This window comes from Rattus rattus, chromosome 2, assembly GCF_011064425.1.
Source record: "Rattus rattus isolate New Zealand chromosome 2, Rrattus_CSIRO_v1, whole genome shotgun sequence".
Taxonomy (NCBI): Eukaryota; Metazoa; Chordata; class Mammalia; order Rodentia; family Muridae; genus Rattus; species Rattus rattus.
Genome location: NC_046155.1, coordinates 134,783,410 through 134,806,504, shown reverse-complemented (window position 1 = coordinate 134,806,504; position 23,095 = coordinate 134,783,410). Strand labels below are relative to the sequence as shown.

The window sequence follows — 23,095 nt, the reverse complement described above, 5'->3', positions numbered from 1 at the left end:
CTTCATTCCAGGCATGCAGGATGGTTTAACATGAAAACCATCAATGATCACCCCTATATAAACAAACTAATAGATAAAAACCACATGATCATTTCATTATGCTGAGAAAGCATTTGACAAAATTCAACATCCTTCATGATAAAAGTCCTGGAAAGAACAGGAAATCAAGGTCCATACCTAAACATAGTAAAAGCCAAATACAGTAAACCACTAGTTATCATTAAACAAAATGGAGAGAAACTTGAAGCAATCCCACTAAAATCAGGGACCAGACAAGGCTGCCCACTCTCTCCCTATTTATTCAATATAGTTCTCGACGTCCTAGCCAGAGCAATCAGACAACAAATGATATCAAAGGGATACAGATTGGAAAGGAAGAAGTCAAAATATCACTATTTGCAGATGATATGATAGTATACCTAAGTGATCCCAAAAGTTCTACCAGAGAACTACTAAACCTGATAAACACCTTCAGCAAAGAGGCTGGGTATAAAATTAACTCAAACAAATCAGTAGCCTTCCTCTACACAAAAGAGAAACAAGCGGAGAAAGAAATTAGGGAAATGACACCCTTCATAATAGTCCCAAATAATATAAAATACCTTGGTGTGACTTTAAACAAGCAAGTGACAGTTCTGTATGATGACAACTTCAAGTCTCTGAAGAAAGAAATTGAAGAAGATCTCAGAAGATGGAAAGGTCTCCTATGCTCATGGATTGGCAAGATTAATATAGTAAAAATGGCCATTTTGCCCTAAGCAATCTCCAGTTTCAATGCAATCCCCATCAAAATTCCCATTCCAATTCTTCATAGAGTTAAATGTAACAATTTGCAAACTCATCTGAATAACAAAAAAACTTAGAATAGTTAAAACTATGCTCAACAATAAAAGGACTTCTGGGGGAATCACTATCCCTGAACTCAAGCAGTATTACAGAGAAATAGTCATAAAAACTGTAGTATTGTTACAGAGACAGGCAGATAGACCAGTGGAATAGAATTGAAGACCCAGAAATGAACCCACACGCCTATGGTCACTTGATTTTTGACAAAGGAGCCAAACCATCCAATGGAAAAAGATAGCATTTTCAGCAAATGGTGCTGGATTCAAATGGAGGTCAGGCATGTAGAAGAATGCAGATCGATCCATGCTTATCACCCTGTACAAAGCTTAAGTCCAAGTGGATCAAGGACCTCCACATCAAACCAGATACACTCAAACTAATAGAAGAAAAAATGGGGAAGAATCTCGAACACATGGACACTGGAGAAATTTTCCTGTACAAAATACCAATGGCTTATGCTCTAAAATCAAGAATCAACAAATGGGATCTCATAAAACTACAACGCTTCTATAAGGCAAAGGACACTGTTGTTAGGACAAAATGGCAAAAAACAGATTAGAAGAAGATCTTTACCAATCCTACAACTGATAGAGGGCTTATATCTAAAATATACAAAGAATTCATGAAGTTAGAATGCGGAGAGACAAATAACCCTATTAAAAAATGGGATTCAGCTTAGCTCTTCCTGTACCATTCCTGCCTGGATGCTGCCATGCTCACCCCTGCCTTGATGATACTGGACCAAACCTATGAGCCTCTCTCAGAAGTCAGCTAACATGTGGAGCTGGACGAGGGTCATTCGCGGACAACTGAGAGATGCCCCAGAGAGGATCTGCATCACTAATCTCAGTGAACCTGGTAAAGCTGTACCATGAGATTGTAGTCATAACACAAAGAGAGACCCTCCCCTGAATTTCAACAATATGTCAATTAACTCAACATCTGGGGTGAGCTGCAGCAAGGGACAACATAGATGCTATCAACAACTTCAGGGCCCAAACCACCAACCAATATGGAGAGACATAAGAATCTTGATCAGTGTAGTCTATTGCAGCCTCAAGAATACTGGGTCTGACAGCCAGAATACAGCAAATACAGAGGCGAATGCCAGCAGCAAACCACTAAACTGAGAACGGGACCCCCGTTGAAGGAATCAGAGAAAGAACTGGAAGAGCTTGAAGGGGCTTCAGACCCCATATGAACAACAATGCCAAGCAACCAGAGCTTCCAGGACTAAGCCACTACTCAAAGACTATACATGGACTGACCCTGGACTCTGACCTCATAGGTAGCAATGAATAGCCTAGTAAGAGCACCAGTGGAAGGGGAAGTCCTTGGTCCTGCCAAGACTGAACCCCCAGTGAACATGATTGTTGGGGGAGGGCGGTAATGGGGGGAGGATGGGGAGGGGAACACCCATATGGAAGGGGAGGGGGAGGGGTTAGGGGATGTTGGCCCGGAAACCAGGAAAGGGAATAACACTCGAAATGTAAATAAGAAATACTCAAGTTAATAAAAAAAAAAAAAATGGGATTCAGAGCTAAACAAAAAATTCACAGCTGAGGAATGTTGAATGGCTAAGAAACATCTAAAGAAATATTCAACATCTTTTGTCATAAGGGAAATGCAAATTAAAACAACCCTGAGATTCCACCTCACACCAGTCAGAATGGCTAAGATCAAAAACTCAAATGACAGCAAATGCTGGTGAGGATGTGGAGAAAGAGAACACTCCTCCATTGTTGGTGGGATTGCAGACTGGTACAACCATTCTGGAAATCAGTCTGAGGTTCCTCAGAAAATTGACATTGTACTACCTGAGGACCCAGCAATACCTCTCTTGGGCATATACCCAAAAGATGCCCCAACATATAACAAAGACACATGCTCCACTATGTTCATAGCAGCCTTATTTATAATAGCCAGAAGCTGGAAAGAACCCAGATGCCCTTCAACAGAGGAATGGATACAGAAAATGTGGTACATCTACACAATGGAACACTACTCAGCTATAAAAAAACAATGACTTCATGAAATACATAGGCAAATGTAATGAACTAGAAAATATCATCCTGAGTGAGGTAACCCAATCACAGAAAAACACACATGGTATGCACTCATTGATAAGTGGCTATTAGCCCAAATGCTCGAATTACCCAAGATGCACAGAACACATGAAACTCAAGAAGGATGACCAAAATGCGAATGCTTCACTCCTTCTTTAAAAGGGGAACAAGAATACCCTTAGGAGGAATAGGAGGCAAAGGTAGAACAGAGGCAGAAGGAACACCCATTCAGAGCCTGCCCCACATGTGGCCCATACATACAGCCACCAAACTAGATAAGATAGATGAAGTAAAGAAGCACAGGTTGACAGGAACCGGATGTATATCTCTCGTGAGAGACACAGCCAGAATATGGCAAATACATAGGCGAATGCCAGCAGCAATCCACTGAACTGAGAATGGGACTCCTGTTGAAGGAATCAGAGAAAGGACTGAAAGAGCTTGAAGGGGCTTCAGACCCCATATGAAAAACAATGCCAACCAACCAGAGTTTCCAGGGACTAAGCCACTACTCAAAGACTATACGTGGACTGACCCTGGACTCCAAATTCATAGGTAGCAATGAATAGCCTAGTAAGGGCACCAGTGGAAGGGAAAGTCCTTGGTTCTGCCAAGGCTGGACCCCCAGTGAATGGGATTGTTGGGGGGAGGGTGGTAATAGGGGAGGATGGGGAGGAGAACACCCATATAGAAGGGAAGAGGGAGGGGTTTGGAGGATGTTGGCCTGAAACCAGGAAAGAGAATAACATTTGAAATGTAAATAAGAAATACCCAATTCAATAAAGATGGAAAAAATTAAAAAATAAACTAATAAAAATTAAAGGAAGAAGCAAATAGAGGATAGAGAGATGGCTGTGTGACTAATAGCACTGGGTGCTCTTCCAGAAGACATAGATCATGTTCCCAGCCCCCACATGGTGGCTCACAAATACCTGTAACCTCAATTCCAGGAGACTCAGTGCATTCTTCAAGCCTCTGTGGTTACCATGCATGCAAGAAAAGCACAGTAATTCATGTAGGCAAAAAAACCCAACCCATATATATTACATTTAAAAACAAAATAAATTCTAAGAAATAAAACACAGAAGCAAATAACTTGATTTAATTGTATTCTGCTACTTTGTGGAGAGCAGAACATGTAAGTGCTAAAGATATTTAGGCAGGGTGATTTCTAAACAAAGTGTTATAATTACACTTTGGTTTGTCCTTGCCACCTATAGTAAAATGTAAACAGAACAGATAGAATTAAGGATGAAATATTAAGCAAAACAGAAAGTTGCAAAGAAAAAATTATCACTATATCCATAGTATGAAGAGTAAATTTTCAGATGTTCTATAGAACTCACCAGTATGTTTGGACAATTTATTTAAAATATATGGTTATGTGACTCCTGTCTCAAAATGTGACATCAAGGAAGGCTGTTGGGATGACAGTATTCCACATAACAACCATTCCAGCTTCAAATATGTATTCATATCAAGAAAAGAGAGGACTAACAAAAGTGGTTCAGTTGCAGAGCTCTCATGGCTACCACATGCAGAGAAGTTTTAGGCCTAAGAACTAAAGCTGGGGTTAGGGCCAGGATACTATATATAGTACCAGGCACATAAGAAGTAGGTCCACCATGAAGAATAGGGTAGGTACAGTTACTTGATTAGCACAGAAGGCAGGGCAACTAAAGTAGATTGCTCGTTTTGGAATCAGAATATCTGTGCTATACCAAACAATACTTTTCTGTTGTGTCTTTTTTTTAAGGTTATAATGTAATTGTATTTCTCCCTTCCCTTTCCTTTTCCAAAGTCTCCCATGTGTCCTGCTCCACTCTCCTTAAAAGTCAGGTCCTCTATTTTGACTCACTGTTATTACACACACGCGCGCGCGCGCACATACACACACACACACACACACACACACACACACATTTACATGAATTTCTAAATATAATCTATTCAGTCCATATAACATACTTGTATTATGTTTTTATAGCTGACCATTGGACTTTGGACAATCAGTGTCCTCTTCCCCGGGGTGGGGACCACCTCTGAGCTTTATTCAGTTACCTGTGGTTCTCCGTGTAGAGCTGAGGCATTGTGGGCTTTTCCTCATCCACTTTGGTATCATCCTTGTTCAGCTCATGTTTGGGCAGTCACCTTGGTGAGGATTTATGGGTGTAGTTTCTTCAATTTCTAGGACACCTAGTCTCACAGCAAACTCTCTGTTCCTCTAGGCCATACATTCTTTCCACCTCATCTTCTACAATGTTCTCCAAGCCTTAGGTGTGGGAGAGTTTTGCAGATATATCCATTAGATCTAGGCACCACAATTCTGCATTTTGATTGGTTATGGTTTTCTGTAGCACACTTGACCTATTGCAAAGAGAAGTTTCCTTGATGAGGATTGAAGACTACACTTAACTGTGGGCATAAGGATAAATATTTATAAATTGTTGTCAGGAATTATGCTGGTTTAAAAATTAATGGTTGCAGTTGTCCTCCAATGTGGGATTGTAATAGCCCAGGATTACAGAGGAAAGTATAGGAGAGTTTCAACCCTAATAGATCCCTCAGATGAGGACAGGAGCCTAGCTCTCTCTCCTCTCCCAACCTGATGCCATGAAGCCAGCTGCCCCACCATCAACCTTAGTAAGAATTTACTACCCTGACAGTTACCAGGCTTCACTCCTTGTTTGAACTATATCCATACTGTGGATACATAAGGTACACCCCCAACCCCACTCCTGGACCCTACAGCTCCTGAGTGTGCAAATGAAGCATCTCCTGTCCCAGCCAAAATAACCTTGCCCCAGATACACTGGCCACCTCCCCAGGGGCATAAATATGCCCCCCATTAAACAGAACCAGCTGTTCCTGGATGTGTGTTCTTCGCCCATGTACTCACCACCAACCGAGATCCTTCCTGCAACTAGCTAAACTTCTCTCCCTCCAGTCCAGCCTGATGCACACGGGGACTGGCTACTCTAAGGGAGAGAAGTAGACACAGGCCAGCAGCTAACACCCAATGTGGCTGTAACAGGACCTCTGGTAGCTATAGGCCAATTCAAAAATTTATACAGAAATGCAAGTCAAAAGGAATAGCCAAAGCAACTCTTTAAAATAATGAACTATGCTTATTCTTTACAGTTAAGAAAAGTATATTCTTAAACTAGTCATAGTGCTTGGGAGAAGCAGGTAGATATCTGTGAGTTTGAGACCAGCCTAACTTACATAGAAAGTTTCAAGACAGGCATACATAGAGAAAGTCTGTCTCAAAAAAATATTCTTAATATATGATTGGGTTATGAATTATACAATGAGATCATTGTAAGATTAATGATGGAGTAAAATAGTGAAGAAAAACATCCATTGTCAGAATTTGGAAAATAAAATGGTAAGTGGAAAAATAAACCCCCACACCTTTTTTAAATCCATTCTTCCTAATGTAAGTTCTAAGTAACGTAAAACATGTTGGCGCACTAACATCTTCTCTTTTTATTCTAGGTGATATGAACAATTACATATTAGAAAATAAAGATTGCCGAACCTTCTGCATTATTGCACTTTCTATTAAAGTTGAGAGAAACAAAACAGTGCTCACCATTTTTTTCAATAATGAGGCATACCACTCACCTGCAATATCCCTGTCGATATTAGACAACATTCTTTTTATGACACTTTCTGGCCGTGATGCTTCCATTACTGCCTTTAATAAGCCTCAGCCTCTCCCTCATTATGGTTCAAACACAGTGTATGTATAACTTTCCCTTCTTTTGAAATTGAGTCTTAACAAGCATTTGCTTGTTTAGCCATATCCATTTTGAAAATGACTAATATAAGTATTTTCTACCTATATTTCATAGTTTATTTCATATTTTATTTTTTCTTCTTCTGTAGGCCTGTAAATGGATTACAAATAGTACAGTGTTTAGCTTTCGGCATTTCTGTTGTGGTCGGGTCCTTTAGTATCCAGACAGTGACTGAAAGAATCAGTCAAGCCAAGCACATCCAGTTTCTGACTGGGGTCTGTGTGCTTACTTACTGGCTCTCTGCCTTGTTGTGTGACCTCATCTTCTTCTTCTTTGCCTGCTGTGTACTGCTGGTAAGTATCAGATGCAACTTTATGAGACATCCTTTAACCTCTGTGGTCCATACTAATTTCTACAAAAAGTATTATATCCTAAAATGAAAGTTGTCAAATAATTTGAAACTGCGCTGACTCACCACCATAGAGATTGCCGTAGACTCTCATTAAGGACATGTGCTGCCTCGCATTCTTTCACTGAAGAGAACCATTTTCTTTGAAAAGCCTCCCCTCAGGTTGCCATCATATATTCACTCACTAATATGCCCTGTCCAAAATCTGCTTTAAAGACTGCAAATTGACCCATTCTTATTGCCTTGTACAAAGCTCAAGTCCAAGTGGATCAAAGACATCCACATCAAACCAGATACACTCAAACTAATAGAAGAGAAAGTGAGTAAGAGCCTCGAACACATGGGCACTGGAGAAAATTCCCTGAACAAAACACCAATGGCTTATACTCTAACATCAAGTATTGACAAATGAAATTTCATAAAATTGCAAAACTTCTGTAAGGCAAAGGACATGGTCATTAGGACAAAATGGCAACCAACAGATTGGGAAAACATCTTTACCAACCTACATCTGACAGAGGGCTAATATCCAATATATAAAAAGAACTCAAAAAATTAAACTCCAGAGAATCAAATAACCCCATTTAAAATGGGCTACAGAGCTAAACAGAATTCTCAAGTGAGGAATGTCAAATGGCCAAGAAGCACCTAAAGAAATGTTCAACATCCTTAGTCATCAGGGAAAGGCAAATCAAAAGAACTCCGAGATTCCACCTCACACCAGTCAGAATGGCTAAGATCAAAAACTCAAATGACAGCAGATGTTGGTGAGGATGTGGAGAAAAAGGAAAACTCCTTCATTGTTGGAGCAAGCTGATACAACCACTCAGAAAACTGGACATTCCACTACCTGAGAACACTCCCGGGAATATACCCAAAAGATGCTCCAAAATACAACAAAGACACATGCTCCACTATGTTCAGAGCAGCCTTATTTATTTAATTTTTTTTTCGGAGCTGGGGACCGAACCCAGGGCCCTGCGCTTGCTAGGCAAGCGCTCTACCACTGAGCTAAATCCCCAACCCCAGCAGCCTTATTTATAATAGCCAGAAGCTGGAAAGAACCAAGATGTCCTTCAACGGAGGAATGGATACAGAAAATGTGGTACATTTACACAACAGAGTACTATTCAGCTATTAAAAACAATGACTTCATAAAATTCTTAGGCAAATGGATGGAACTAGAAAATATCATCCTGAGTGAGGTAACCCAATCACAAAAGAACACACATAGTATGCACTCACTGATAAGTGGATATTAGCCCAAGAGCTCAGACTACGCAAGATACAATTCACAAACCACATGAAGCTCAAGAAAAAGACCAAAGTGTGGATGCTTCAGAACCTTCTTAGAAGGGGAAACAAAAATGCTCACAGGAGGAAATATGGAGACAATGTGTGGAACAGAGACTGAAAGAAAGGCCATTCAGAGACTCCCCCACCTGGGGAATCCATCCCCTATACAGACACCAAGCCTAGACAATATTGTGGATGCCAAGAAGTGCATGCTGATAGGAGCTTGATATAGTTCTCTCCTGAAAGGCTCTGCCAGAGCCTAACAAATACAGAGGCCAATACTTGTAGTCAACCATCGGACTGAGCATGGGGACCCCAGTGGAGGAGTTAGAGAAAGGACTAAAGGAGCTGAAGGGGTTTCCTACCCCATCGGAAGAACAATATCAACTAACCAGTCCCCCCAGAGCTCCTAGGGACTAAGCCACCATCCCAAGAGTACACAGGGATGGACCTACGGCTCCAGTCGCATTTGTAGCAGAGGATGGCCTTGTTGGGCATCAATGGGAGGAAAGGCCCTTGGTCTTGTCAAGGCTCAACACCCCCAGTGTAGAGAAATGTCAGGGCGAGGGAGGTAGGAGGGAGTGGGTAGGTGGGTGAGGGAGCATCCTCATAGAAGTAAGGGGAGGGGGATGGGATAGAGGGTTTCTGGAGAGGAAACAGGGAAAGGGGGTAACATTTAAAATGTAAATTAAAAAATATCCAATAAAAGAAAAAACGTTTTTAAAAAACAAACCTTTTAACTTGCACTGAGAAGTTAATCATAGCTAGGACAGTGCCTACTCAGTCCCAGTGTGGCCATAAGGAAAACTGAGGCTGAACTACACAGTTCAGATTCATGATCTAAGGTCAGCTTCTATTGCTATTGATCTTCCATACTTAAACTCATGCCCAACAGTGCCAAGCTCCAAAATAGAACTATTTTTGCCTTGAAACTCATTTTGAAATACTGAAAAAGCAATCTAGAGAGTGCATAACTAGAAATGTATACCATCTGTTAATATAATTATTACTCATTAGTAAGCAATAGCAACTTAATTTCTGGGCATATTTAGATAAATAATATACAAAGAGAACATAGTTAAGGGGAATAATATATGAACCAAGGCAAAAAATTCCTTTTTAAATGGGTGTTGAAGATAAAATATTGTGAATAAAATATTGTTCCAGTCCTCACAAAGTCTGTTTCTCCATTGTCACAGAACTGAAAAGAAAGTATACCAACTAATATTATCAGTTTGGTTCCCACAAGATGATTCATATTTTTTGCAGAGGATCCCAAGAACTGTTTCTGAAGAGAGAGTCTGGATCTCACCAACTATAAGAGCTGCTTACCTAACAAAGACCAGAGTCCAGGAATAGTGGTAGTGTGAGAATCAAATACTGTGTGTTAAACAGAGACGTCTTAAGGTAGAGAGAACTGAGTAGCACTTCATTTTTTGATGTGCAAGACTGGCTACTATTGTCAATTCCAGTCCCAGGTACATAGTTCATCACCAAATAAACATGACAAGAGAAGATTACAATCTTACTGATGGTCTATTTGTCTCTCTTTCACTAATTCAAGCCTGATACCTAGCTTTACAATCTCTCTTCTATAGAGTTTTCAGGCTACCAAGATGGCAGCAGATTCTGTCAAACCTGGTGATCTTAGTTCAAGCCTCAGGATCCACATAGTGGAAGAAGAGAGCTGACTCCTACATATTGTCCTCTGATTTCCACATATGCACACATGCATGCACATACACATACATGCATATATATATTACATTATTGGATACATTAATACATTAATTGTACATTAATTGTTAATAATACATTATTGGAAATTTTTAACCTAAAATTAATTGAACAAATTTAACTCTTTTAATGTCCATGCCAAGGTGTCACTTTTTTCTATGGTTCTTAAAACTTGGCTGGCACACTTGCATCATTTCCTGGTTGACAGGTTAAAAAGCAAGATATAAACAAAAGCACCTATTTTCAATATTTATACCAATATTACTATGTATGGCTAATGACCAAAGTTGTTTCTTGTGTTTGTTTTTATATGATACTACAAACATTGGACATGACTCAACACATTTATAAGCAGAAAAGTGAGGCTCAGAGAAGTTTTAGACAGTTTCACACAGTGTATTGCAACAGGGTTCCCTCCAAATCTAGAGGAGGATTACAACCAAGGAATACCAATAACCTATATGTTTCAATAGCCCTATATAATGTCTTGGACATTCCTAACCAATAACTCAGAAGGGATTTTCTCATGCATGATATTATGTATTCCAATAGATGGTTTATGGCTGTATGAGGAAATATTGTCAGTCCAGATGGGAAATTTTTATTTATACTATGCATGTATATTTATGTATTAACAAGACATTTTTACTTTTATTTTATCCTCTTTCTTCTGTATTTATCATCCTCCTCTTCCCTAAGTAGAGCTCCTTATTTTCCCACCTCACCCTTCAAATCACTCGTAACTAGCTATTCCTCTCTCTATTGTCCCTGTTGCACTGCACAATTATCCCATTTTATTTTCCTGGTTTCTGTAGTCACTCCAAGTTATATATTCACATATCAGTATTTGGAGCCAGGATCCCCAGATAAGAGAGAATATCCAGTGTTTGTCTTTTGGTGTCTGGGTTACTTCATACACTATAATACTTTCTACTTTCATCCATTTAACCTACAAATTTCCTTTTTCCTTAGAGCTGTATAGTGTTTTATGGTCTATATGTAACACATTCCATCATGTATGAGTTGTGTGACATGGAGGTTCTTCTTACTTCCTGGCTGTTGTGACTAGAACAGCGAAGATCATGGCTGAGCAAGTACCCGTAGAGTAGGATATTAAGTCATTTGGGCATGTGCTAAGGATTACTATAGCTGGGCCATAGGTAGATTTAGTTTTTTAATTTTTGGCTATTTTTCAAAATGATTTCTCAACTGGTTTGCAATCCCACCAATGGTGAATGAGGGTTCCCTTTTTGTGCACACACAGCAGTTGTTACCAGTTGTTTTAATGATCTTTGTCATTCTGACTGAAGTCTGATGGAATCTTAAAGGGCATTTGATTTCTATTTACTAGGGATGATGAAAATTCTTAAGAGTTATTTTTTAAATTGGTTTTTTGGATTTTTGTTGTTTTCTTTATTTGGGTGGTTGGTTTTGAGTTGGGTTTTCTTTGCTCTGCTTTTTTTTTAAGTTATTTATGTGCTCTTGATATTAATCTTTGATGGATGTTTAGCTGGCAAGGATTATTCCCTCCCACTCTGAGCGTCCTCTTCTGAGCTGATTTTTTTCTCAGCTGTGCAGATGTCTTTTAGTTTTAAAAGGTCTCACTTGCCAAAATTCTAAGTCAGAAAGTGCTTTCCTGCATCTATATCATGGAGGGCACTGCCTATGTTTTCTTCTAGCAATCTCAGTATTTCAGGTCTCACACTTAGGACTTGATTATTTCAAGTTAGTTTTTGTGTCAAGTGATAGACACAGGTTATATCATCTTCTCGCATATAGACACCCAATATTACAAACATCATGTGTTGAAGATTCTATCTTCTCTCTAGTGTACATTTTTGGTATCTTTGTCAATATAAATGGCTGGAGTTATGTGAACTCATGCTTGAGTGTTCTGTTTTGTTCCATTGATGTTTTGTGTCTGATTTTGTGCCAATATCATATTGTTTTTATTACTATGATCCTGTAATACATCTTAAGTAGTAATCTCTCTGGGAATGTTCTTTTTTTTCAGGATTTGTTTTGGCTATCTGGGTTCTTTTGTGGTTCTATATAAATTTTAGGATAGTTTTTTCTTATTCCTGTGAAGAATGAGATAGGGATTTTGACTGGAATTGCATTGGATCTGTAAATAGCTTTGGTAAGATGGTTATTTTTACAATGTTAATTGTACCAATGCCTAAACATAAAATTCTCTCCATTTTCTAGTATCCGTCTTTATATCTTTCTTCAATGACTTAAGGTTTCTTATAGGCGTTCTTCTCTTCTTAGTTATGTTATTCCTAAATATTCTGTTTTCTTTGTGAATGGAAGTGTGTCTATGATCTCTTTCTCTGTATGTTAGTTGTTGGTGCATAGAAAAGCAATTTATTTGTGCAAATTGAGCTTGTATACTGCCACATTTCTGAATTTATCACTTCTAGAAGTTTTCTGGTAAAGTTTTTAGGATCTCGTGTATATAATGTGTCATCTGTAAATAGGGATAATTTAGTTTCTTCTTTCCCTATTTGTATCCCTTTTATTGAAAGCTGTCCTATGAGAGAAATTTGTGATTCTGTTTACATTTTTTTTAAAAAATCAGAAAAAGCATAAATGAATGCTTAATGATGAAACACGAGACTTTGAAAAATAAAAACAAAACAGATCCAAACTTAGTGAGTAGCAAATAATCATAAAAATTGGAGCAGAAATCAATGAAATAGAAACAATGCAAAGAATTAAAGAGCTACTCCTTTGAGAGGATAAACAAGATGACAGACCTTTGCTCCAACTATCCAAAAGAAAGAAAAGGAGAGAGAAGAATATTATATAGATTTAAAAGTCTGTTCTACATTAAGCTGGAAAACCTTAATTGGTAAATTTCTGAATTCTGCCAACCACCAAAATTAATCTGAAAACAACAACCTAACCTAACAAATGAAGAGTCTAAAATAACAATAAACAGCTTTCCAACTACAAAAGCTCAGGCTTCGATGGAGCCATAGCATGTCTACCAGATGTTCAAAGAAAATCTACAGCCAAGCCTTCTTAAACTGTTAAACAAAGAGGATGAGGAGGAGGAGGAGGAGGAGGAGGAGGAGGAGGAGGAGGAGGAGGAGGAGGAGGAGGAAAGGACAAAAGTGGGGAGAAGCTATTGCCATTCTAATACTAAACATGTGATGATACAACAGAAAAGAAAACTACAAGAAAATATCTCTGATAAACATAAAGTCAAAAATGCCCAGCAAAATATTTGCAACCTAGATACAGACATATAAAAAGATTGTGCACCATGACCAAGTTGCCTTTATTCTGAAACGCTGAGATGGTTCAATGTATGCAAGTCAACAAGTATAATGTCAATGGACCTAAAGGTGAAAACCACATGTTCATCTCAATAGATGCAGAAAAAAGCCTTTGACAAACTGCAACTTGCCTTCATGATAAAAGGAGGAAGTAGGACCAGAGAAAACAGATGCAACATAAATAAATCTGGATATGAGAAACCCATAGCTATCTACATGCTGAACGGAGAAAAATTTGAAACAATCCTACTGAGGAGTGAGATGGGGAAATTCACTATCTCTGCTCCTTTTCAATGTTGTGTTCAAATCACAAATTAGGCAAGAGAAGGAAAGTTACACTCTTCAACTAGGAAACAAAGTTAAACTCGTTTTAAGATAATTGATTTTCTTTTTAGAGTATGAATGTTTTGTTTCCATGTAAATATGTGCACCATGTATATATCCGATCCCCCTGGAGTGCCAGTTCCTGTGGAAATGGATAGGTAGGAGCCACTACGAGTGTGCTAGTAACTGAAGGCAGCCTAGTGCTCTTAACCAGTGAGCCAGTTCTCCAACCTCTGCAACTTCCTGCTTCTAAGAATTCTATTCTGCCTTTGACATCAGCTTGTCTTATTAATGAAGATTAGACATTGGAGAGTGTAAACAGAAACATAGTTTATGAACTTAGATTTAAGTAAATGTTACCAAGGATTTGCATAACTGAGTCAATATTGATTTAGAGATATGCCTCAAAATATACTGTTCTCACTAAATTCTCCATCCCATAAAATCTTGAAGGAAGAGTATTTTCTTCTCCAAGTTTTAATGCTTCAAACTCTGCTCACTTTACCAATATTGTTATTGGATATTTTCTCCTTATTCAAAAACTGTTTCTTGGTAATACATGATGTAATTATTCTGTTTTTTCCTAAATAGATAGTTCATTATTCTAACATTCTTTTTAAGGTAATGAGCCTTTTCCCACTAATTTGAAATACTCATTTTGTACTGTAATAACTAACAATATGCATTTAACTATATATTGTATTGTGTAATTCTGTTCTGTTGGCATGGATGTAATGGACCACTTTATGATGGTACTAAGGACTGTTCATAAAAGCAAGAAATATGCACCTGAGGTTATATTTTCTAACTCTGTAATGTGCTGCTTGTAACAGTCTCTCTTAACTGTAGCAGTGTTCAAATACATTTAATTTTCTTTATGTATGCATTGCCATTCCCCCACTCCCTCTATTAATTTTCCTTGGCAGAACATCCCCTTTGTCATGATATGCTTTACGTTTTCATATAAACTTTCAAAGCAGCTTATTTCAAAAGAAAACCTAATTTCATTTAATTTACATTATTAATTTCCTGTTACACATCCTGTGTAACAGCAGAGTACATGCTTCACTTGTCCATGTAAATTTAAATGAAACCAGTTGTAATTGAGGCTTTTCTCACACTTGTCCCTCAAGGTTCCCATAGTTTCTTCTTGACTATACAGTCCTCTTTGCTGTTAGGAGAGAATCCAACTATAATGAGTAGCATTAGATTTTATAATTACTGATACTCTTCATGTGCTTCCTTTAAACACTAGTACTTAGAAGTATTTTCTATTTCCGAGAACTACATAAGATTTTAATGGGACATTCTTAGTTTAGCCTTTCTTTCCATGAATTGATTATCTTGCTAAATAATCATGCTATTGATCAGAAGGTACAGCTGTATTACTCTTAAGGAATTGAAATTTCAAGCCAGTAAGAAATTTCCTTAGTAACACTAGTATTTTTTTCCCAAATCTATATCATTCTAATTCTATGTGCTCTTCAGTTCCATTCTCAGTTGTAATTCAGAGGAATTGAAAAAGAATCTCGAGGTTCAGAACAGCCACCAGAAGGCACACGGAACAAAGCAGCCATAAGGGAAATCCTAAGAAAAGTGAACTATAACCAGGGTCCTTTTTTTTCCTAGGAAATTCTGTTTGGCTTAATACAAATATAATTACTTTGTATTTGATCATGGATATGAGAAATAGGGACTGTTTCAAAAAGGAGAAACACAGAAAGAGACACTTAGTTACTGTGCTCATTGTAATAATCTCAGTTGATGAAATGGTTCACTTATGGCTTGCACTCTAAAGCTTAAAAAAAATAACTAAAATTAGTACCTGATAATTATGGTCTAGTAGAACAGTGGCTGAAGAGTATATCCTTCATCTTGATTTTCTATACTCTATGTCCTAGGGCATATTCAGATTCTGCCAGCTGGAGGCATTTGTTGTGCATTACAACTTCCTGGACACAATTCTGATTTTTATGCTGTATGGCTGGTGTGTTGTTCCTCTCACTTATCTTGGAAGCTTTCTGTTCAACAGTAGCACTGCTGCCTACATCAAAATCACGCTCTTTAACTACTTTTCAACTATGTTCAGTATCATCATTTACACTATTGTGCAATTTTATGGTAAGAACACCATACGATTCTCCCTTTTTCCAGGAAATAAATAAATTAAACAGGAGTAAAATAACATGTGAGTTTAAAATTAACTGATGAACACTTTCCAATAATCTGAAAACCTGTGATTTTGGAAATCAGCAAATATTTATTGAGAATATGCAGAAATTAGAGGTGAAGGAGAACAGGGAGCAGAGAGAAAGGAAAAGAGGAACCAATAATAAAAAGAAAAGAAAAACAGATTCTAGGAAGTCATTGTTACCGAAAGCTACTTTTCAATTGTATGGTTAATACTGTTATTTTCACACAAGCTTTCTGGCTGGGTACACGCAGCAACCAGTGGTGTTTTCTCAAGGAATGTCTGATAGTTTGATAATTGTTCAAGAATGGCTTAACCACTTGGGAGAAGTTTGTTTTTCTGAGGAGGTTCACTAGTTTTCTTATCATTGAAGCTAATCTTTTAATTTCAGGTGAAGACTTTCCTGCCCTTATCCACATCCTCATAAAGACAATTTTAATGGCACTGCCTAGTTACAATCTTGCAATGAGTATCAGCAAGTATTTTGATGACTATGAAGTAAAACGACTGTGTGCTAGGGAATTCAGAAGCATTTACATGGATTGCAGTGAGCCATGTGAGTATTGGGAACTGTTTGGGTTCATAAAAACACTATATTCGCTCTCTGATCCCCGCCGGCGGCTCAATGCTCCCAAAACCCAGGGGAGAAAGAGCTCACCGCCCAGACAGGTGGGCACTCCTGAGACTGCAGAGCAGGAAGAGACCAGCAATACTGCCCATCCCTGCCCACATCCCTGGCCCAAGAGGAAACTTTATACAGCCTCTGGGAACTGGAAGATAGGGGCACTGGAGCTGCAGGTCCCCTGTGCCCCAGACACCGCCGGAACCTGAAGGGACCATATCAACAGTGCTCTGCACCCAAATCCCAAGGGAGGGAGAGCTAAACCTTCAGAGAGGCAGACATGCCTGGGAAGTCAGAAGAGACTACACTCTTCCCACATCTCTGACTCCAGAGGAAAACACCAAACGCCATCTGGGACCCTGGTGCACGGGGGCTCCCAGAAGAGGTGGCTCAGGTCCTCCTGGTTGCTGCCCTCCTGGAGAGCTCAAAAGCAACACCCCACGAGCAAATTTGAGCCTCAGAACCACAGGTAAGACCAACTTTTCTGCTCCAAGTGCCTGCCTGGTGAACTCAGGACACAGGCCCACAGGAACAGCTGAAGACCTTTAGACAGGAAAGACTACACGCCCGAAAGCAGAACACTCTCTTCCCATAACTGGCTGAAAGAAAACAGGAAAACAGGTCTACAGCACTCCTGACACACAGGCCTATAGGACAGTCTAGCCACTGTCAGAAATAGTAGGACAAAGTAACATCAGAGATAATCTGATGGCAAGAGGCAAGAGCAGGAACTCAAGCAACAGAAACCAAGACTGCATGGCATCATCGGAGCCCAATTCACCCAAAAAAGCAAACACTGAATATCCAAACACACCAGAAAAGCAAGATCTTGGTTTGAATCACATTTGATCATGATGACAGAGGACTTCAAGAAAAACATGAACAACTCCCTTAGAGAAACGCAGGAAAACATAAATAAACAAGTAGAAGCCTATAGAGAGGAATCACAAAAATCCCTGAAAGAATTCTAGGAAAACACAATCAAACAGTTGAAGGAATTAAAAATGGAAATAGAGGCAATAAAGAAAGCACAAAGGGAGACAATCCTGGATATAGAAAAACAAAGGAAGAGACAAGCAGCCGTAGATACAAGCATCACCAACAAAATACAAGAGATAGAAGAGAGAATCTCAGGAGCAGAAAATTCCAAAGAAATCATCTACACAACTGTCAAAGATAATGGAAAATGGAAAAAGCTACTGGTCCAAAACATACAGGAAATCCAGGACTCAATGAGAAGATCAAACCTAAGGATAATAGGTATAGAAGAGAGTGAAGACTCCCAGCTCAAAGGACTAGTAAATATCTTCAACAAAATCATAGAAGAAAACTCCCCTAATGTAAAGAAAGAGATGTCCATAAGCATACAAGAAGCCTACAGAACTCCAAATAGATTGGACCAGAAAAGAAACTCCTCCCGTCACATAATAGTCAAAGCACCAAATTCACAAAATAAAGAAAGAATATTAAAAGCAGTAAGGGAAAAAGGTCAAGTAACATATAAAGGCAGACCTATCAGAATCACACCAGACTAACGCCAGAGACTATGAAAGCCAGAAGATCCTGGACAGATGTCATACAGACCCTAAGAGAACACAAAAGCCAGCCCAGATTACTGTATCCCACAAAACTCTCAATTAACATAGATGGAGAAACTAAGATATTCCATGACAAAACCAAATTTACACAATATATTTCTACAAATCCAGCGCTACAAGGGATAATAAACGATAAAGCCCAATATAAGGAGGCAAGCTACAACCTAGAAAAAGCAAGAAACTAATCATCGTGGCAACAAAACAAAGAGAAGAAAAGCACACAAACATAACCTCACATCCAAATATGAATATAACAGGAAGCAATAATCACTATTCCTTAATATCTCTCAACATCAATGGTCTCAACTCCCCAATAAAAAGGTATAGATTAACAAACTGGATATGCAATGAGGACCCTTCATTCTGCTGCCTACAGGAAACACACCTCAGAGACAAAGACAGACACTACCTCAGAGTGAAAGGCTGGAAATCAACTTTCCAAGCAAATGATCTGAAGAAGCAAGCTGGAGTAGCCATTCTAATATCAAATAAAATCGATTTTCAACCAAAAGTCATCAAAAGAGATAAAGAAGGACACTTCATATTCATCAAAGGAAAAATCCACCAAGATGAACTCTCAATCATAAATAGCTATGCTCCAAATACAAGGGTACCCACATACATAAAAGAAACCTTACTAAAGCTCAAAGCGCACATTGCACCTCACACAATAATAGTAGGAGATTTCAACAAACACCCCACTCTCATCAATGGACAGGTCATGGAAACAGAAATTAAACAGAGATGTATACAGACTAAGAGAAGTCATGAACCAAATGGACATAACAGATATTTATAGAACATTCTATCATAAAGCAAAAGGATATACATTCTTCTCATCACCTCATGGTACTTTCTCCAAAATTGACCATATAATTGGTCAAAAAACAGGCCTCAACAGATACAGAAAGATAGAAATAATCATATGCGTCCTATCAGACCACCATGGCCTAAAGCTGGTCTTCAATAACAATAAGGGAAGAACGCCCACATATACATGTAAGTTGAACAATGCTCTACTCAACGATAACCTGGTCAAGGAAGAAATAAAGAAAGAAGTTAAAGACTTTTTAGAATTTAATGAAAATGAAGGTACAACATACCCAAACTTATGGGACACAATGAAAGCTGTGCTAAGAGGAAAACTCATAGCTCTGAGTGCCTGCAGAAAGAAACAGGAGAGAGCATATGTCAGCAGCTTGACAGCACACCTATAAGCTCTAGAACAAAAAGAAGCAAATACACCCAGGAGGAGTAGAAGGCAGGAAATAATCAAACTCAGAGCTGAAATCAACCAAGTAGAAACAAAAAGGACCATAGAAAGAATCAACAGAACCAAAAGTTGGTTCTTTGAGAAAATCAACAAGATAGATAAAACCCTAGCCAGACTAACGAGAGGACACAGGAGGTGTCCAAATTAACAAAATCAGAAATGAAAAGGGAGACATAACTACAGAATCAGAGGAAATTCAAAAAATCATCAGATCCTACTACAAAAGCCTATATTCAACAAAACTTGAAAATCTGCAGGAAATGGACAATATCCTAGACAGATACCAGGTATCAAAGTTAAATCAGGAACAGATAAACCATTTAAACAGCCCCATAACTCCTAAGGAAATACAAGCAGTCATTAAAGTTCTCCCAACCAAAAAGAGCCCAGGTCCAGACGGGTTTAGTGCAGATTCTATCAGACCTTCATAGAAGACCTCATACCAATACTATCCAAACTATTCCACAAAATTGAAACAGATGGAGCACTACTGAATTCCTTCTATGAAGCCACAATTACTCTTATACCTAAACCACACAAAGACTCAACAAAGAAAGAGAACTTCAGATCAATTTCCCTTATGAATATCGACGCAAAAATACTCAATAAAATTCTGGCAAACCGAATCCAAGAGCACATCAAAACAATCATCCACCATGATCAGGTAGGCTTCATCCCAGGCATGCAGGGATGGTTTAATATACGGAAAACCATCAACATGATCCATTATATAAACAAACTGAAAGAACAAAACCACATGATCATTTCATTAGATGCTGAGAAAGCATTTGACAAAATTCAACACCCCTTCATGATAAAAGTCCTGGAAAGAATAGGAATTCAAGGGCTGGAGAGATGGCTCAGCGGTTAAGAGCACCGACTGTTCTTCCAGAGGTCCTGAGTTCAATTCCCAGCAACCACATGGTGGCTCACAACCATCTGTAAAGAGATCCGATGCCCTCTTCTGGTGTATCTGAAGACAGCTACAGTGTACTTATATATATAATAAATGAATAAATCTTAAAAAAAATAGGAATTTAAGGCCCATACCTAAAAATAATAAAAGCCATATAAAGCAAACCAGTTGCTAACATTAAACTAAATGGAGAGAAACTTGTAGCAATCCCACTAAAATCAGGGACTAGACAAGGCTGCCCACTCTCTCCCTACTTATTCAATATAGTTCTTGAAGTTCTAGCCAGAGTAATCAGACAACAAAAGGAGATCAAGGGGATTCAGATTGGTAAAGAAGAAGTCAAAATGTCACTATTTGCAGATGATATGATAGTATATTTAAGTGATCCCAAAAGTTCCACCAGAGAACTACTAAAGCTGATAAACAACTTCAGCAAAGTGGCTGGGTATAAAATTAACTCAAATAAATCAGTAGCCTTCCTCTACACAAAAGAGAAACAAGCCGAGAAAGAAATTAGAGAAACGACACCCTTCATAATAGTCCCAAACAATATAAAGTACCTTGGTGTGACTTTAACCAAGCAAGTAAAAGATCTGTACAATAAGAACTTCAAGCCTTTGAAGAAAGAAATTGAAGATGTCAGAAGATGGAAAGATCTCTCATGTTCATGGATTGGCAGGATTAATATAGTAAAAATGGCCATTTTACCAAAAGCGATCTACAGATTCAATGCAATCCCCATCAAAATACCAATCCAATTCTTCAAAGAGTTAGACAGAACAATTTGCAAATTCATCTGGAATAAAAAAAAAAAACCCAGGATACCTAAAATTATCAACAATAAACGGACTTCTGGTGGAATCACTATCCCTGAACTCAAGCAGTATTACCGAGCAATAGTGATAAAAACTGCATGGTATTGGTACAGAGACAGACAGATACCAATGGAATAGAATTGAGGCCAGAAATGAACCCAATATGGTCAACAGGGCTGGGGACAGAACCAGGTCCTTGAACTCCATACATCTACCACTGAGCTAAATCCCCCCCGTCACTTGATTTTTGACAAAGGCCAAACCATCCAATGGAAAAAAGATAGCATTTTCAGCAAATGGTGCTGGTTCAACTGGAGGTCAACATGTAGAAGAATGCAGATCGATCCATGTTATCACCCTGTACAAAGCTTAAGTCCAAGTGGATCAAGGACCTCCACATCAAACCAGATACACTCAAACTAATTAAAAGTGAAGCATCTCGAACACATGGGCACTGGAGAAAATTTCCTGAACAAAACACCAATGGCTTATGCTCTAAGATCAAGAATCAACACATGGGATCTCATAAAACTGCAAAGCTTCTGTAAGGCAAAGGACACTGTGGTTAGGACAAAACGGCAACCAACAGATTGGGAAAAGATCTTTACCAATCCTTCAACAGATAGAGGCCTTATATCCAAAATATACAAAGAACTCAAGAAGTTAGACCACAGGAGACAAATAACCCTAAAAAATGGGGTTCACCCCATTGAAGGAATCAGAAAAAGAACTGGAAGAGCTTGAAGGGGCTCAGACCCTATATGTACAACAATGCCAAGCCACCAGAGCTTCCAGGGACTAAGCCACTACCTAAAGACTATACATGGACTGACCCTGGACTCTGACCTCATAGGTAGCAATGAATATTCTAGTAAGAGCACCAGTGGAAGGGGAAGCCCTGGGTCCTGCTAATACTGAACCCCCAGTGAACTAGACTTTGCTGGGAGGGCGGCAATGGGGGGAAAGGAAACCCATAAGGAAGGGGAGGGGGAGGGGATGTTTGCCCGGAAACCAGGAAAGGAATAACACTTTTGTATATAAGAAATATTCAAGTTAATTAAAAAAAAAAATCTTGAATACTACAATAAAATAGCTATTACAAATGCAAAAAAAAAATGGGGTTCAACCCATAAAGGGGGAGGGGGAGGGGATGTTTGCAAACCAGGAAAGGGAATAACACTCGAAATGTATATAAGAAATACTCAAGTTAATAAAAAAAAAATTGGGGTTCAGAGCTAAACAAAGAATTCACAGCTGAGGAATGCCGAATGACTGAGAAACACCTAAAGAAATGTTCAACATCTTTAGTCATAAGGGAAATGCAAATCAAAACAACCCTGAGATTTCACCTCACACCAGTGAGAATAGCTAAGATCAAAAACTCAGGTGACAACAAATGCTGCCGAGGAGAAAGAGGAACACCCCCCCCATTGTTGGTGGGATTGCAGACTGGTACAACCATCCTGAAATCAGACTGGAGGTTCCTCAGAAAATTGGACATTGAACTACCTGAGGACCCAGCTATACCTCTCTTGGGCATATACCCAAAAGATGCCCCAACATATAACAAAGACACATGCTCCACTATGTTCATAGCAGCCTTATTTATAGTAGCCAGAAGCTGGAAAGAACCCAGATGCCCTTCAACAGAGGAATGGATACAGAGTTGTACATCTACACAATGGAATATTACTCAGCTATCAAAAACAATGACTTTATGAAATTCATAGGCAAATGGAGGCAACTGGAAAATATCATCCTGAGTGAGGTAACCAATCACAGAAAAACATACATGGTATGCACTCACTGATAAGTCGATATTAGCCCAAATGCTCAAACACCCTAGATGCACAGAACACATGAAACTCAAGATGGATGATCAAAATGCAATTGCTTCACTCCTTCTTTAAATGGGGAATAAGAATACCTTTGGCAGGGCATAGGGAGGCAAAGATTAAAACAGAGGCAGAAGGAA

At 38.8% G+C, this 23,095-nt stretch overlaps 2 protein-coding genes across 2 annotated transcripts in view; both read left to right on the top strand.

Annotated features, from left to right (window-relative positions):
• Tars3 (threonyl-tRNA synthetase 3) overlaps positions 1-23,095 on the top strand; it is a 165,003-nt gene that overhangs the window by 18,493 nt on the left and 123,415 nt on the right. The window lies entirely within an intron of this gene.
• The window catches only part of LOC116894747 (ATP-binding cassette sub-family A member 3-like), a 38,562-nt gene continuing 17,089 nt past the window's right edge, over positions 1,623-23,095 (top strand). The window contains exons 1-5 of the mRNA XM_032896422.1: positions 1,623-1,704; positions 6,411-6,657; positions 6,804-7,008; positions 15,607-15,826; positions 16,288-16,452. Coding sequence (XP_032752313.1) covers positions 1,623-1,704; positions 6,411-6,657; positions 6,804-7,008; positions 15,607-15,826; positions 16,288-16,452 — 919 coding nt within the window. The remainder of the gene's footprint in view (positions 1,705-6,410; positions 6,658-6,803; positions 7,009-15,606; positions 15,827-16,287; positions 16,453-23,095) is intronic.